This window comes from Prunus persica, chromosome G2, assembly GCF_000346465.2.
Source record: "Prunus persica cultivar Lovell chromosome G2, Prunus_persica_NCBIv2, whole genome shotgun sequence".
NCBI classification, from domain to species: domain Eukaryota; kingdom Viridiplantae; phylum Streptophyta; class Magnoliopsida; order Rosales; family Rosaceae; genus Prunus; species Prunus persica.
Genome location: NC_034010.1, coordinates 12724392 through 12741217, shown reverse-complemented (window position 1 = coordinate 12741217; position 16826 = coordinate 12724392). Strand labels below are relative to the sequence as shown.

The following is a 16826-nucleotide window of genomic DNA, read 5'->3' as shown; positions in this document are numbered from 1 at the left end:
TGTTATGCGTCACGCGATGAACTTTTGCGCGACGTAAAACATTTCTTCGTCGCGCAAATATTATATGATTTTACAATATATATTATATATACACATATATATTTGAAATTGACGATCGAGTTAGTTCATTGTATTCATATAGGGTCATGGAGTGTAGGTGTAAAAATTCGTAAAAATCGGAGTTAAAATAACCGTTAAATAATGAGTTTTCATTTATAACCGTTCAAAAGTTTTATCCCGTTACTTGATCTCCGAATGTTTTTTTTTTCTTCCAATTTTTGGGGTATAAGATCTTGAAGTACAAATAAACAAGTTTGACGGTTCGATTGCTGAAACTACTTTCGTAGAATGCGTTTGCCATAGCAATCATATATTCACGAACAATGAATCGTTTACTTATACTTTCGTTAAATATAACATAACATTTTGTCGTATCACCCTAGTGTAAACATCTGAAATTCATGATCAAATTCACTAATTGTATTCATATAGGGTAAAGAAAAGTAGCAGTAAAAAATCTTACAAATCAGATCTAAAATAACTGTTAAATCATGACTTTTCATTTACAACCGTCGAAAAGTTTCGTCCTGTTACTTGATCTCTTAATGTTTGTTTGTTTCGATTTTCGGCATATACGATCTTGAAGTATAAAAAAACAAGTTTACCGGTTGGATCATGAAAACTAGTTTCGGGTTTAGGGTTTAGGGTACAGGGTTTGCGCGACGAAAACACGTGTTTAGTCGCGCAAAGCCTGCCCAGGACGGGATTGCGCGACGAAAAACTTTGGGTTCGTCGCGCCATATCACCAGAACTTTCGCCTTCCACTCTTCCTCCCTCTGGACACTTAGTGAAAATTTTTTGGGTTTTTTGCTCGACGCTGTACTTGTTCGTCACGCAACCGCAGCCAGCCTTTCTCTTCGGGCGGTTTTTCCATACATTTGGGTTTCGAGTTTTTAAGGACATTGCGCGACGAACACCTGTACTTCGTCGCGCAATATCACCCAGAACTTACACCCCGCGCTTCCTCCATCTGGACACTTAGTGAAAAATTTTTGGGTATTTTTACGCGACGATGTGCCTGTATTCGTCGCGCAAGATTTCAATATCGCCCGCTAAACCCTGAATCCCAAATTTGGGCGGACTGCCAACATTGCGCGACGATGGAATGTCGTTCGTCGCGCAAAACCCTTTTAAAATTTCATGCGCGACGTATTCTTTATCACTGCGTCGCGCAAATTTGGGCGGACTGCCAACATTGCGCGACGAAGTGTTTATGCTTGCGTCGCGCAAGGTTTCAAAATCGCCCACTATCCCAAATTTCGGCGGACTGCCAACATTGCGCGACGATGGAATAAACTTGTGGTTCGTCGCGCAATACCCTTTTAAAATTTCTTGCGCGACGTATCGTTTATCACTGCGTCGCGCAAGATTTCAATATCGCCCGCTAAACCCTAATTCCCAAATTTGGGCGCCTGCCAACATTGCGCGACGGAATAAACTTGTGTTTCGTCGCGCAATACACATTTAAAATTTATTGCGCGACGTGTTGATGTATTCGTCACGCAAAAATGAATAAAATTTCAGAAACCACGCGATGGCCTCCTTGTTACCCAGTTTTCAGAAATCTTCAACGCCGCCTGGGTTCTCTCCCGCCGCCGCCGCTGCCTCCTACCTCGGTGGATTTGGACCGCGCCCGCCACATTGCTATTACCCCGGAGCTCCCCCGCCGTCACCGTCGAGCCAGCCGCCGCGATTTCTTCGGTTTTCACCGAATCGGCTCCGCCGTGATTCTCCCTCCTCCGGCAACCAATTCCGACACCTGAGGTATGGTTTCTGTCCTATTTTTCATGCTTTAGCTGATGGTTGGGTAGGATTTGTTGGATTGTTGCTCTAGGCCGCTTAATTTGAAACCCTAAGTTTCGGCCGGATTTTGAATTTCAATTCCGGCCACTTCCGGCCATTTTGTAGGCTATGTCCGAGAACAAAAGTGGCCCGAAATGATGTATTCAACCTAGGGTAGGAACCTTGGCCCTTAGTTTTACGAATTTTCCGGCGATTGGTATCGCTTTGGGGCGGCACGTGGGGCGGCGCGTGGGGTACTGTAGTAGCCTGAATTAGGTCCCAGTGCCATCCTTTGGTTGTCACGAGCGCATAGGTGTTTTCGGATTGGAATTTGGTTCCCGTTTGCGTCTCGAAAGGATTTTGCCTCTTGTGCGATTTCCGGGGTTGTTATGTTCGGACCGTTGGATCGAACTCAAACTCACGTATGGTGTAGGTTGTATTTGTTGGATCGTCTACGATTCGACGGATCGTGGATCGGAGTCCCGGATACTCCGAACTCGCAAACCCTAGGTCAATAATCTGAATTGTATCATATCAATATCGGATATTCGTATATTTTATTAATTCGTTTTTGTATTTATGAAATAGTGCAGATGTCAGACCTGATTACACGTCGTAGGGCGGTGACGACCACGCAGAGGTCGGAGCCCTCGACTCAGCCGACATCTGCTGCCACTGCGCCAGCACTGATGGACCACTTGGCAGTTGCACCTGCGGGGTCCCAGGGGCCTGCCTCATCAGCGTCATCAGAGGCGCAGCCTGTTAGCGCCAGGCGGCGTCATCGGCCCGCCAGCACCACCGACACCACATCCACGGATGCGACGGGGTCACAGCGAGGTATAGCTTTCCTTTTTATCCAGTTCATTTTATGTTTTATTTCTTCTTGTTGTTTTTTAATTTTTGTATGTGTGTATTTGATTGTTAAATTTATTTTTTATTTAACATTCATGTCAGCTTTCTTTGCAGCAAAGAAGAACACCCGAGGGCCGTGTCGGCAATTGAAGACGGCGAAGGTCACCCGGGTGACCAACAGTCGTATCAACATCGGATACGACGAGCGACATCGGGCTGCACCGACGGCGGAGTTGCATAGCTCCTTGGCCCACGACATTGGTCATGTCATTCGGAGCTATTGCCCGATGCAATGGAAGTCTTGGAAGGTGATGCCTGACGAGACCAAGACTGCGGTTCGCGGCCAGTTGTCGGTATGTAGGCCTTTTCATTCTTTTTCTTTCAAACGTAGTTTTTATATTATTTAAATGTATGTAATTAATTTATTGCAGACGAACTACAACTTGGAGGACCTTGACGAAGAGTCGTTGGCGTACGTCAACAGACTCTTCTCTGAGAGGTACAAGCAGTGGAAGAGCGACTTGCACCACCATTTTGAGGCGTTCGATGATCCGCAAGTCGCTCTTCAAGAGGGTTGCCCGAAAGAGCTTGAGGAGCGGGAGGATAGTTGGGCGTGGCTCTGCGCTCATTTTCAGGCGCCCGCTTTTGTGGTAATTTTTTATATTTTATTTTATTTTATTACAAATGTTTTTTTAATTTTTTATATTTAATTTCAATTTCAACTAACACGTTTTATTTTTTGTATAACAGAATAAAGCCAAAGTCAATAAGGGCAATAGGAAGAAGAAGACTCTTCTCCATCATTCGGGTTCCAGGCCCTTCTCCTATTGGATGGATGCACGGCGTCAGGTAATAATAGAATAATTTTTATTTAATTTTTTACTTTTTCATTATTCTTAATTTATTTTGTCGTTCTAATATTTGTCTTCTTTTGTTCAATTTAGGGGGGGTTCAAATTCCCAGAGATCGACGTCTTTGGCGACGTTTATGTTCGGCCTGGGAATGAGTTGGCCGAGTCCCTTCATGTAAGTATTATTTAATTTTATTTCTTATGTTACGATTCAACTTTAAAGTTCATTATATGAGTGTTTGAATTTATATTTTATGTTATGCTAAACAGACGACGATGGTGGAGATGAGTGATCAGTTCACAATTGTATATCATTTTGTACCCTTCTAGCTTATGATTTGGTTATGTTATTGAGTCAAACGTGTGCTTTTAACCCCTTTTCTGTTTATCATTCAGTTCATTGGGCCTTAGGTAGCAATGGTGTCTTTGGATAAGAAAAGATGCAAAATGGTGCAAAAACGAGCAGACTGGGTTAGCAACTCATTTCGGCCTTAACATCTTTCTCCGAACTTGGATTGGCCCAAATAATATGTAGTTGGAAAGATGAGAGTCTGAACTTCAAGATGGACTACTCAAATGCATCAGATTATGAAGTTGAGCCCAATTCGTGAGCCCATATACACACCAGGCTCAGGATTGCAGTTTCCAGTTGTTGAGCCTTGGATACTTTCTTTGAGCCATGTGACTCACCACAGCTTTCCTTGACTTTAGACCTGACATGTTGAGCAATTAAGGGAGGTCTGTCAGCTACTCAAGTGCAGAGGAGAGCCATGTGACTCACCACAGCTTTCCTTGACTTTAGACCTGACATGTTGAGCAATTAAGGGAGGTGTGTCAGCTACTCAAGTGCAAAGGAGCCTTGACTTTAGACCAGACATGTTGAGCAATTTAGGGAGCAATTTAGGGAGGTGTGTCAGCTACTCAAAGGCAAAGGATTCACTCAATTGACCAATAATTCACTCCAGCCATCCTATATCACTCCATTCAGCCCAAAATCAGAGGGTGGAACAACTCCAACAAGCCTTCCTTCCATTTCCTACGAATTTGTTCTTTCTCTGCCATCACCAACCACCCAAACTCATCCCAAATCACCTCTTTAGTTGCCATACTCTAGACATGAGAAAGTTCTTGGAGTAGCATTAGACGTGGAGAAGCACCTGGAGAAGCCTTGGAAACCACAAGCAACTTCAGAATTGGGTTTCTCTACTCTTATTGCATTCAATATGTTTTCTCATTTTTGCTTAAGTTTCATTTCCATTATGAGTAGCTAAATTCATAACTAGGGCTATGATGTAACCTAACATGAATATTCTGGGTTTATAAGTTGAAGTTTTGAGTTTCAAGTTTGATTCATGATTCATATTCCTATTCTTTATGCTTATCAGTTAATATGCTTGTTTGGATGATTGATCACCATTAGAACTTGTATATTAGCTACCTTGGTTTGAATCAAGAGTAGACACCATGCTTTGATTTGAATTGAACTATGAATAAGAAAAGTATGTATGGACATTCGACAACAGGGATTAGATACATGCTTGGTTGTTTAAATTGTTCTTCTATGCTTAATGGGTTCCTAATGCTTAATTTAGATTAGACAACAAATGATCAAGTTAGGGAATTAGGAGCACAGGGTTAGGACCAGACACCATGGCCTAATCATACTTTAGCTAGAATCAATCTTTGAATTCGAATGAGACTTGTCACTTGACTCCTTATAACCCAGAATTGAATTGTTATGGTGAATTGAATGCCCTAGTCTCCCAATCTGTTTTCCAGCCTACAAAAGTACTCTTTGTTACATTTGTTCACTTTGCTTTTGTTTGAAATTTCGTTTTGCCTCATTTGTTCAACAATTACAATCACTCTTGCTTTAAATTCTATTTTAGACTTAACCTCCTACTTTCTTGAATTTGGTAATCTAAGTACATAACTAATTTTAACTTCTCAGTCCTCGTGGGTACGACCTCGTACTTGTCTTGCTATACTACTAATTGGCCCGTACAATTGCGAGTTAACATTTTAACAACAAATTTTGGCGCCGTTGCCGGGGACTGAATGAAAGTTCTTCCCTGGTTATGTGCCCAAGGTTACCCTATTCTTTTAGAAGTACTAATTAACTCAAATTATTTTCTGTTTCAGGTAGTTTATGTCTAGTAATCCTTTCCTTGAACAAGTGAGGTCTTCATTCCAACGTTCGAGATCTTTGAACGCAGGGCCATCTTTGCAACCAAACCGGGTGATCTCTGAAATTCAGAATCGTCTAGAAAGAGAGTTAGCAACTGCAAAGAGCAAGCCATTGCCACATTTGAAGGTCTTGCTATCCACACTGACCTCCCAGGGTCTTCACCTTCAAATTCGGAATCAAGTTCAGACCAAGAAGAAGAAGAGATGGCTGCCAATGAGTTCATGGGAGACCTTGATATCCCAACAATTCCAGCATCCCCTTCAAGCATCTTGCTGCCCACCGCAGCTCGAAACTATGAGCTTAAATCTTCTTATCTTAATATGCTCCCTTCTTTTTATGGTTTACCTAATGAAGATCCATTAACTAATATAAATGATATTTTTAATGTTGTGAGCTCTTTTCCCTTGACAGGTGTGACGGAAGAGCAACTTCAAATGAGAGTGTTTCCTTACACTTTGAAAGATAAGGCGAAATATTGGTTGATTCTTTGAAGCCTGGTTCACTCATGACTTGGGGAGCCATTCAAAAGAAGTTCTTGGAGAAATATTTCTCCACGCAAAAAACCGACATGCTTAGGGACAAGATCCTTCTATTTGCACAACAAGATGATGAGTCATTTTGTGAAGCATGGGAGAGATTCAACGGGCTGCTCAATCAATGTCCTCATCATGGGATTCCATTGAAGCTTCAGATGCGTATGTTTTATAAAGGACTAACCCCCTCTAGCCATAATATTGTCACTAATTTTGCAGGTGGTTCTTATAAGACTAAAACTCCAGAAGAAACATATGAACTCTTTGAGGAGATAGCAATGGAGACCCAACACACCGATACAAGAGGTAAACGTATTGCTGGTGGTTCTAATGATTCTTCCAGTGTGCAGATTTCCAAATTGGAACAAAAGCTAGATGCCCTCCTTGCATTGAACTCAAGAAACCCTTTGAAGGAAGTGTGTAGCATCTGTGAAACTCATGATCATCCTACCATTTCTTGTCCCTTTGGGGCTGCATATCCAGAATTTGTGCAAGAGCAAGCTAAGTTGGTGAATTCCTACAACCGAGGTCCAATAAATGACCCATATTCTCAAAGTTATAATCCAGGTTGGAGGAATCATCCAAACTTTTCATGGAGGAATACACAGAATCAAGCGAATCCCCCTTCACTCCAAAGGCCACAACAATCATCATCGTTGGAGGATTTAGTGAAGCAAATGGCAATCAACCAAAAAAATTTTCAGCAAACAACACAAGCTGCCATCTCCAAGTTGGAAGTCCAATTGGGCCAGATAGCTACTGAAATAGCTCAAAGAGAACCTGGGAAATGGCCAAGTCAAACCGTGATCAATCCAAAAAACCAAGAAGCCAAGGCCGTTCATGTGCTCAGATCAGGTAAGATTGTTGATAACAAAGTTGGTTCTGATCTATCAAATGATGTTGTGGTTGTAGAGGATGAAGATGAAGAGGAAACCACAGCTATGGAAGGAGAACAACCCAAAACGTCCCAATCTGCTCCTAAGGCCAAATCTGATTCTCAGGAACCCAATCCATTTCAATTGCATAAAAGAGATGACAAGTTTGTGCCATCACATCTTCATCAAGATAGATACATCCCACCTCCTCCATATATTCCACCGATTCCATTTCCAGGCCGTTTGAAGAAAGCAAATCAAGATAAGGCTTTTAAAGAGATTTATGATATTTTGAGTAAAGTTAATATCAATTTGCCCTTGCTTGATGTTGTTAAACAGATTCCTGCATATGGAAAGTTCATCAAGCACTTGATGACTCACAAGCTCAATTTTACTCCAAGTGAAAAAGTAAAGCTCAACAAGAATGTGAGTGCTGTGTTGCAAAGGAAGCTTCCACCAAAACTAGAAGATCCTGGCAGGTTTAACATTCCCATTAACATCGGAGATAAGACGGTTGGAAGAGCCATGTTGGACTTGGGAGCAAGCATCAATGTAATGCCATATTCAGTTTATCAGGCGCTTGGCTTAGAAGGGATAAAGAAAACCTCAATTCGTCTTGAACTAGCTGATCATTCTATCAAATATCCAAAAGACCGTGATGATCCCATTCTCCTCGGGCGACCATTCATGGCCACTGCAGACACAATCATCAAAGTGAAAGATGGCACCCTCTCCATGACTGTTTTGGGTGAAACTGTTGAATTTAAAGTGTTTGATGCTCTGTCTCAACCTTCTATCACTCTTGATACTTGTTTTTCAATTGATGTTGTGGATCATGAGGTTTCTTCTAAAATTGTGCAGAAAAAGTCTAATGATGCTTTGGAAGCGGTCCTAACACAAGAAGAGGAAGATCTCTTTGAATCAGAGTTCCAAGAAGTGATGGCTGCCTTAGAAGTGTTTCAGCCATACCCACCATCCTTTAGGCCACCACTTGAGCCTCTTGTATCATCCTCCACAAAATTGGAGCCATCCATTATCACCCCACCAAAGCTAGAACTTAAACCTCTACCCAATCATCTTAAATATACTTATTTGGGTGCTAATGAAACTCTCCCTGTTATAATTGTTGCAAGTCTCACTTCACATGAAGAGGACAGCTTAATTGAAGTTCTGAAAGAACATAAAACAGCCCTTGGATGGACCATAGCAAACATCAAAGGAATTAGTCCAAGCATGTGCATGCACCGAATTTTAATGGAAGAAGACAGCAAACCATCTCGTGATGCACAAAGGAGGCTAAATCCCAATATGAAAGAGGTGGTTAGGGCTGAAGTTTTGAAGCTACTTGATGTGGGAATCATCTACCCAATTTCAGATTCTAAGTGGGTGAGTCCTGTGCAAGTGGTTCCAAAGAAGTCCGGAATCAACGTTGTAAAGAATGAGAAGAATGAGCTAGTTCCAACACGCACTATCACTGGTTGGAGAATTTGCATTGATTATAGGAAGTTGAACACATCCACGAGAAAAGATCATTTTCCCTTGCCTTTTATTGATCAAATGCTTGACCGTTTATCTGGCCATGCTTACTACTGTTTTCTTGATGGATTTTCAGGTTATAATCAAATTTCCATTGCTCCGGAAGACCAGGAGAAAACCACGTTCACATGCCCATTTGGTACATTTGCTTACAGAAGGATGCCATTTGGTTTGTGCAATGCTCCAGCAACTTTCCAAAGATGCATGATGGCAATCTTTTCTGATATGGTGGAACGATTCATGGAGGTATTTATGGATGATTTTTCAGTTTTTGGTTCATCTTTTGATGATTGTCTTCACCACTTGTCTCTAGTGCTTACAAGATGTCAGGAAACAAATCTGATTTTGAATTGGGAGAAGTGTCACTTCATGGTAAGACAAGGAATTGTGCTAGGCCATGTTGTTTCAAACAAGGGAATTCAAGTGGACAAAGCCAAGATAAATATCATCACAAATCTACCACCCCCTTCCTCTGTTAAAGGAGTTAGAAGCTTTCTGGGCCATGCCGGATTCTATAGAAGGTTCATAAAAAAATTTTCAAGCATTTCAAGACCATTGTGTAATCTCCTTGCTAAGGATGCTGTTTTTGAGTTTGACGAGATTTGCATGGAAGCCTTTACGACTTTGAAGAAAGAGCTAACTTCAGCCCCTATTATCATAGCTCCAGATTGGTCTTTACCATTTGAAATAATGTGTGATGCCTCTGACTTTGCTATTGGTGCAGTTTTAGGTCAAAAGAAGAACAAGCTTCCCCATGTGATTCATTATGCGAGCCGGACCTTGAATGATGCCCAACTCAATTACTCCACAACCGAAAAGGAGTTGCTTGCTGTGGTTTTTGCTTTAGAAAAATTTCGCCCTTACCTTGTTGGTTCTAAAGTAATTGTTTATTCTGACCATGCTGCTCTTAGATACTTGCTCACTAAGAAGGACGCCAAACCTCGCTTGATCAGATGGATTCTCTTGCTGCAAGAGTTCGATTTGGAGATTCGAGACAAGAAGGGATGTGAAAATGTGGTGGCTGACCATTTGAGCAGAATTGTGGTTGAAGAGCAAGGAGAAGCTGTACTACCATTGAATAAGACTTTCCCAGATGAACAACTATATGTTGCCCAAGTCAAAGAGCCATGGTATGCTGATTTTGTTAATTATCTTGCTTGTGGTGTTTTTAGAAATGATCTAACTTATCAGGACAAAAAGAAGTTCTTTTCCATGGTGAAACATTATGTCTGGGATGAACCTTTCTTATTCAAGCATTGCCCAGATCAACTCATTAGAAGATGTGTTCCAGAAGAAGAACAAGAAAGCATCCTTAGGCATAGCCACGAATTGGCTTGTGGAGGCCACTTTGGAGCCAAGAAAACAGCACTTAAAATTTTGCAATCAGGTTTCTTTTGGCCTACTCTATTCAAAGATGCATTTAATTTTTGTGTTAAGTGTGATAGGTGTCAAAGGATGGGAAACATAAGCCGCAGGAACGAACTGCCATTGAAGAACATACTCTTTGTGGAACTCTTCGATGTATGGGGTATTGATTTCATGGGACCATTCCCATCTTCCTTTGGTTATACCTACATACTTGTTGCTGTTGATTATGTGTCTAAATGGGTGGAAGCCATAGCCACCAAAACCAATGATCATAAGGTGGTCCTGAAGTTCTTGAGGGACAATATTTTCACAAGGTTTGGTACTCCAAGGGCTGTCATTAGTGATGGAGGCAGCCATTTCTGCAACAAGCTATTTGAAGCACTCATGAAGAAGTACAATATCACCCACCGAGTCTCTACACCATATCATCCTCAAACTTCTGGTCAAGTAGAAATAAGCAACAGAGAAATTAAGCAGATCCTAGAGAAGGTGGTGAATAGTACAAGGAAAGATTGGGCTGCCAAGCTCAATGATGCATTATGGGCTTATAGGACTGCATATAAGACTCCCATCGGAATGAGCCCTTATCGTCTTGTGTTTGGGAAAGCCTGTCACTTGCCAATGGAGCTTGAACACAATGCTTTTTGGGCCATCAAGAAGTTGAATTTTGATCTGGACAAGGCCGGCCATGTTAGAAAGTTTCAGCTCAATGAATTGGAAGAAATTCGACATGAGTCCTATGAGAATGCAAAGCTATACAAAGAACGTACCAAGAGTTACCATGACAGGAACATTCAACGGAAAGAATTCACCAAAGGTATGTCAGTTCTTTTGTTTAACTCACGTTTGCATCTCTTTCCAGGAAAATTGAAGTCTAGGTGGCTTGGCCCATTCACCGTGGTCAATGTATCTCCCTATGGAGCTGTGGAGATTCAAAATCCTAAAGATGGCTCGACTTTCAAAGTAAATGGACAACGTTTAAAGCCATTCTATGAGGGAGTGTCAGTTGGAATTCAAACTGGTCATGTGGTGGATCATCTTCCCTTCGTACAATCAAGTTAGCTAAGGGCATAATGTCTTGCCAAGACATTAACTAAGGCGCTTCTTGGGAGGCAACCCATGTGTTGAAGAATAAGGTGCTTGGTAGCGGTCGACCTAATCGCATCAAGAGGGAGTTTCTCTAGTACTTTGTCTTAAACTTTTCCCTTATTATTCACATGTTCTCACTCATCTTTGTTATGCTTTAACATTGAGGACAATGTTCAATTCAGGTCTGGGGGGGAAGGTTTTCAATTTTTGTTCATTTGTGTTTATAATTTTCGTTCGCTTGTCACTATTTTTTTTTTTTTTATTTTAAAAAACTTTCATACAACCAATGCTATGGAGCTGCCATTGAGATTTTCATATCAGAAATTTTACACTTCACAAAAGCTTTTGCTCTAGGAACTCTGGTTGCTAAAGTACCATGCTCAGATTCCTTGAAGGAGAATAGTGGAGACTACCCTAGTGAAGCTATTTCGAGCCTAATTGCTTCTTGAGAGGGTGTAAAGTGTTTCTATTCCTCATCTCTACCTTATTTTCTTCAATTCACTCTAAATGATCTCATTGTTCCCATTTTGATTGAATACTAAGGATGATTCTCTTTGCAGATATCAGGTGCGTGCTCTCACCCATGAATGAACTCATTGAAGTGATGCTAGGCTCTGCGTGTATAACCATTTTCTGTGCTTTCTTTTCACCCTACCCATTCGTGTGTTCCATCAGCTCTCTTGCAGCCAAACACTACAAGCCTTTTTCTTCTATCACCCTCATAATTCCCCTAACTTTGTATCTCAATCAGAGATATTTAACCAATTATAGCCATACCCTATAGCTTAGAAATATACCAAGGTGTGCGAAGATAAAGTTTGAAGCAAGGAGGTTGCTGCCACATGCCCAAATGTAAATTGGTGTGAATCTATGCAATAAAGTTAAAGAAGAAGTAGATCAAGTCAAAAAAAAAGAAAAAGAAAGATAAAGAGAAAGTGTTTCGATTTGATCTAAATGTGAAATATAAAGTCTATGCCAGATGATGCTATGAAGTTGCAGCCATACCATTCTAAATCAATGATACCTTGCAGATCAATGAAGAATGCAACCTTGGTATGTTCTTAAGTTAGTTGTGTTCCTTTCAATTCTTCCACTTCCCTTAACCTTAGCCTTTCATTACAACCTTGTGAAAGACCTAGCTGATCTTTGAGGATGTATTCATGGGTGCTGGTATGTATGTGTGTATCTCTACTCTTAGTATTTGATTCCCTTCATGAGATCTAACCAAATATTGTGCTTCTATTTCATATACTCACTTATGCTTGTTTGAGAGAATAAAACCATAGGTTCTGAGTGATTGAGTGCTAGATGTGAGAATTAGAGTTGAAGCATGTTCTTCCTTCAAGATTTGAGTATGTTTACTTTGAAGCCGTGTGCCTTTGAGCTATAGCTTCCACTTTACACACTTATTGATCATCTATCTTGGTAACTCTATGGTGTTGGATGCATGATTAAAGTTTTCTTTCATTAGTTGTTTTCAAAGTTAGTTTTCTAACCTTTTGGTGTTAGAGAGTCAGTAAAGCGTTTGTGGGTATCGTTTCTGTTAAACCCTCAGGAGACACAACTCTTCCGATTAGGGATGCCCAGAGGTTTAAAGGCTTGTTGCATATGCACATTGCAATCGAGTTACCTACAGAAGTGGTTTAGTTAACTTCTTGTTTTGTTTTCAACTTTATTCTCTTTTGTTTTGCTCGAGGACTAGCAAAATCTAGGTCTGGGGGTATTTGATCCAATCGATGTCGGATTGAGTCCAAAACTTGGGGAACATCATAATATTGTGGGAGGAGTCATTTGGTGGGTTTTGAGTGAAATCCAATCTCTAGAACTATACAATACAAAAACCACCCCATTTCAGAACGAACTTCGTATGAACCTGAATTGTCGGATTTTCAAGGACCAATCGATATCGGATTGAGTCCCAAACTTGGGGAACATCATAATATTGTGGGAGGAGTCATCTGGTTTGTTTTGAGTGAAATCCAATCTCTAGAACTACACAATACACCAACCACCCCATTTCAGAACGAACTTCGTACGAACCTGAATTATCAGATTTCAAGGACCAATCGATATCGGATTGAGTCCATAACTTGGGGAACATCATAATATTGTGGGAGGAGTCATTTGGGGGGTTTTGAGTGAAATCCAATCTCTAGAACTATACAATACACCAACCTCCCCATTTCAGAATGAACTTCGTACGAACCAGAATTGTCCGATTTCAAGGACCAATCGATATCGGATTGAGTCCAAAACTTGGGGAACATCATAATATTGTGGGAGGAGTCATTCGGAATGTTTTGAGCGAAATACAATCCCTAGAACTATACAATACACCAACCACCCCATTTCAGAACGAACTTCGTACGAACCTGAATTGTCAAATTTCGTGGACCGATAGATATCAGATTGAGTCCAAAACTTGGGGAACATCATCATATTGTGGGAGGAGTCATTTGGAAAGTTTTGAGTGAAATACAATCCCTAGAACTATACAATACACCAACCACCCCATTTCAGAACGAACTTCGTACGAACCTAAATTGTCCGATTTCAAGGACCAATCGATATCGGATTGAGTCCAAAACTTGGGGAATATCATAATATTGTGGGAGGAGTCATTTGGCGGGTTTTGAATGAAATCCAATCTCTAGAACTCTACAATACACCAACCACCCCATTTCAGAACGAACTTCGTACGAACCTGAATTGTTCGATTTGAAGGACCAATCGATATCAGATTGAGTCCAAAACTTGGGGAACATCATAATATTGTGGGAGGAGTCATTTGGTGGGTTTTTAGTGAAATCCAATCTCTAGAAATATACAATACACCAACCACCCAATTTCAGAACGAACTTCGTACGAACCTGAATTGTCCGATTTCAAGGACCAATCGATATCGGATTGAGTCCAAAACTTGGGGAACATCATAATATTGTGGGAAGAGTCATTTGGTGGGTTTTGAGTGAAATCCAATCTCTAGAACTATACAATACACCAACCACCCCATTTCAGAACGAACTTCGTACGAACCTGAATTGTTCGATTTGAAGGACCAATCGAAATCAGATTGAGTCCAAAACTTGGGGAACATCATAATATTGTGGGAGGAGTCATTTGGGGGGTTTTTAGTGAAATCCAATCTCTAGAAATATACAATACACCAACACCCAATTTCAGAACGAACTTCGTACGAACCTGAATTGTCCGAGTTCAAGGACCAATCGATATCGGATTGAGTCCAAAACTTGGGGAACATCATAAATTGTGGGAGGAGTCATTTGGTGGGTTTGAGGGAAATCCAATCTCTAGAACTATACAATACACCAACCACCCCATTTCAGAACGAACTTCGTACGAACTTGAATTGTCAAATTTCGTGGACCGATCGATATCGGATTGAGTCCAAAACTTGGGGAACATCATCATATTGTGGGAGGAGGCAATTGGTGAGTTTTTGTGAAATCCAATCTCTAGAACTATACAATACACCAACCACCCCATTTCAGAACGAACTTCGTACGAACCTGAATTGTCAAATTTCGTGGATCGATTGATATCGGATTGAGTCCAAAACTTGGGGAACATCATCATATTGCGGGAGGAGTCATTTGGTGGGTTTTCAGTGAAATCCAATCTCGAGAACTATACAATACACCAACCACCCCATTTCATAACGAACTTCGTACAAACCTGTATTGTCCGATTTCAAGGACCAATCGATATCGGATTGAGTCCAAAACTTGGGGAATATCATAATATTGTGGGAGGAGTCATTTGGTTTGTTTTGAGTGAAATCCAATCTCTAGAACTATACAATACACCAACCACCCCATTTCAGAACGAACTTCGTACGAACCTGAATTGTCCGATTTCAAGCACCAATCGATATCGGATTGAGTCCAAAACTTGGGGAACATCATAATGTTTTGGCAGGAGTCATTTGGTGGGTTTTGAGTGAAATCCAATCTCTAGAACTATACAATACACGAACCACCCCATTTCAGAACGAACTTCGTAGGAACCTGAATTGTCCGATTTCAAGGACCAATCGATATCGGATTGAGTCCAAAACTTGGGGAACATCATAATATTGTGGGAGGAGTCATTTGGTGGGTTTTGAGTGAAATCCAATCTCTAGAACTACACAATACAAGAACCACCCCATTTCAGAACGAACTTTGTAGGAACTTGAATTGTCCAATTTCAAGGACCATTCGATATCGGATTGAGTCCAAAACTTGGGGAACATCATAATATTGTGAGAGGAGTCATTTGGTGGGTTTTGAGTGAAATCCAATCGCTAGAACTATACAATACACCGACCACCCCATTTAAGAACGAACTTCGAAGGAACCAGAATTGTCCGATTTCAAGGACCAATCGATATCGGATTGAGTCCAAAACTTGGGGAACATCGTAATATTGTGGGAGGAGTCATTTGGTGGGTTTTGATTGAAATCCAATTTCTAGAACTATACAATACACCAACCACCCCATTAAGAGCGAACTTCGTACGAACCTGAATTGTCCGATTTCAAGGACCAATCGATATCGGATTGAGTCCAAAACTTGGAGAACATCATAATGTTGTGGGACGAGTCAGTTGGCGGGTTTTGAGTGAAATCCAATCTCTAGAACTATACAATACACCGACCACGCCATTTCAGAACGAACTTCGTGCGAACCTGAATTGTCCGGTTTCAAGGACCAATCGATATCGGATGGAGTCCAAAACTTGGGGAACATCATAATATTGTGGGAGGAGTCATTTGGTGGGTTTTGAGTGAAATACAATCCCTAGAAGTATGCAATACACCAACCACTCTATTTCAGAACGAACTTCGTACGAACCTGAATTGTCAAATTTCGTGGACCGATCGATATCGGATTGAGTCCAAAACTTGGGGAACATCATAATATTGTGGGAGGAGTCATTTGGTGGGTTTTGAGTGAAATCGAATCTCTAGAACTATACAATACACCAACCACCCCATATCAGAACGAACTTCGTAGGAAACTGAATTGTCCGATTTCAAGGACCAATCGATATCGGATTGACTCCAAAACTTGGGGAACATCATAATATTGTGGGAGGAGTCATTTGGTAAGTTTTGAGTGAAATACAATCCCTAGAACTATACAATACACCAACCACCCCATTTCAGAACGAACTTCGTGCGAACCTGAATTGTTCGATTTAAAGGACCAATCGATATCGGATTGAGTCCAAAACTTGGGGAACATCATAATATTGTGGGAGGAGTCATTTGGTGGGTTTTGAGAGAAATCCAATCTTTAGAACTATACAATACACCAACCACCCCGTTTCAGAACGAACTTCGTAGGAACCTGAATTGTCCGATTTCAAGGACCAATCGATATCGGATTGAGTCCAAAACAAGGGGAACATCATAATACTGTGGGAGGAGTCATTGGGTGGGTTTTGAGTGAAATTCAGTCTCTAGAACTATACAATACCCCAACCACCCCATTTCAGAACGAACTTCGTACGAACCTGAATTGTCAAATTTCGTGGACCGATCGATATCGAATTGAGTCCAAAACTTGGGGAACATCATCATATTGTGGGAGGAGTCATTTGGTGGGTTTTGAGTTAAATCCAATCTCTAGAACAATACAATACACCAACCACCCCATTTCAGAACGAACTTCGTACAAACCTCAAT

General features: G+C 41.0%; 2 protein-coding genes and 1 long non-coding RNA gene across 4 annotated transcripts in view; all 3 read left to right on the top strand.

The window, feature by feature from the left end:
* Positions 1–16826, top strand: part of LOC18787954 — a 78859-nt gene that overhangs the window by 39768 nt on the left and 22265 nt on the right. The gene's annotated exons all lie outside the window — the stretch shown is intronic.
* Positions 2804–3629, top strand: LOC109947621. Its single transcript, XM_020558206.1, has 2 exons — positions 2804–3344; positions 3445–3629. Exons 1-2 carry the CDS (start codon positions 3102–3104, stop codon positions 3556–3558), a joined length of 357 nt encoding a protein of 118 aa, XP_020413795.1. The 5' UTR covers positions 2804–3101; the 3' UTR covers positions 3559–3629.
* On the top strand, positions 3878–4903 carry LOC109947622. The gene is made up of 2 exons (XR_002270400.1): positions 3878–4282; positions 4374–4903. It is a non-coding gene; the product is annotated as an uncharacterized LOC109947622 (long non-coding RNA).